This window comes from Apis dorsata, unplaced genomic scaffold (assembly GCF_000469605.1).
Source record: "Apis dorsata unplaced genomic scaffold, Apis dorsata 1.3 scaffold_249, whole genome shotgun sequence".
Classification (NCBI taxonomy): Eukaryota; Metazoa; Arthropoda; class Insecta; order Hymenoptera; family Apidae; genus Apis; species Apis dorsata.
The window spans coordinates 248,355-249,430 of NW_006263528.1; the positions used below are offsets into that span (position 1 = coordinate 248,355).

Genomic DNA, 1,076 nt, shown 5'->3' on the forward strand with positions numbered 1-1,076 from the left:
TTTAATTAATTTAATGTTGCAATATTTTTAGAACTATTAACGTCTCCTATTTCATCTGATTATCAACCTATCACTGAAAAAGAAGCTGCTGATTTAGAACAAATGATGGAAGATTGTGAATATGCAGTTTCTAATGCTGAACTTTTTATGGAAACTCTTTCTAAAGATCTTTCAATTCTTGATGGGGTAAAATTATATAAATATTTTAATAATTTTCAATAATCCATTATATATTTTATTCAAAATCTTTTTTATTAATAAATATAGGAAAATGTGCAATCAGTTTTGGCATCAGAAGCTCGTGTAACTCAATTAATGAATAGTATAGAAATAGCAATAACTGAAGCTTCTATTGTTGAAGCTCGTCTAGCTGCTTATGATGAGGCCCTTGGTAGGATTAGAGAAGTTATGGCACGTGTAGGTCAAAAAAATCAAGCTATTCATACAGCTAATAATAATGCACGACTTTTATTAGATCAATTGAACACAGTCATTGTAAGTAATTTTTATAAAATTTATAATTTAATTATTTTATTCTAAAAAATTAACTAATATATAAGTTATATTAATTTTACATTAAAAAATTTAACATATATATACACAATTATCATTTTATATATATATTAAAATAATATATATTTTTTATAATAATATATTTTATTATATATATATAGTAAATATATTTTTTAATTTTTATATTATATGTACAAAATTCTAATTTTATAATAATTTTAATTCTAATTCTTTTATAAAATAATTTTATAAGTCACAATTAGATATTTCATCAACTCATCAACATATTTTGAGTGAAGCTGAGCTTCCAGGAGAAAAAGATGTACTTAGCCAAGCAGGTGCTGCTCTTTTAAAAGCAATAACAGCTCCTCTACCACCAGGGCTTGATAAATTAAGTGCAGTAACAGAACAAAAGAGACGACTTGATAAACTTAGAATAAAATTTTCTGTGATTGTAGCTAGACATCTAAATAATCTCTTTATACATTTGGTATATATATATATATTTATATGAATAATATAGATTCAATTATTATATGAATAATTAAAATATCAATAACATA

The 1,076-nt window shown here is 23.0% G+C and overlaps 1 protein-coding gene across 1 annotated transcript in view; it reads left to right on the top strand.

The window, feature by feature from the left end:
• The window catches only part of LOC102681373 (exocyst complex component 1), a gene marked incomplete at its 3' end in the record, with an annotated part of 4,384 nt that overhangs the window by 1,295 nt on the left and 2,013 nt on the right, over positions 1–1,076 (top strand). The window contains exons 2-4 of the mRNA XM_006616127.2: positions 32–186; positions 268–495; positions 767–1,003. Of these exons, the coding sequence (XP_006616190.2) occupies positions 32–186; positions 268–495; positions 767–1,003 (620 nt within the window). The remainder of the gene's footprint in view (positions 1–31; positions 187–267; positions 496–766; positions 1,004–1,076) is intronic.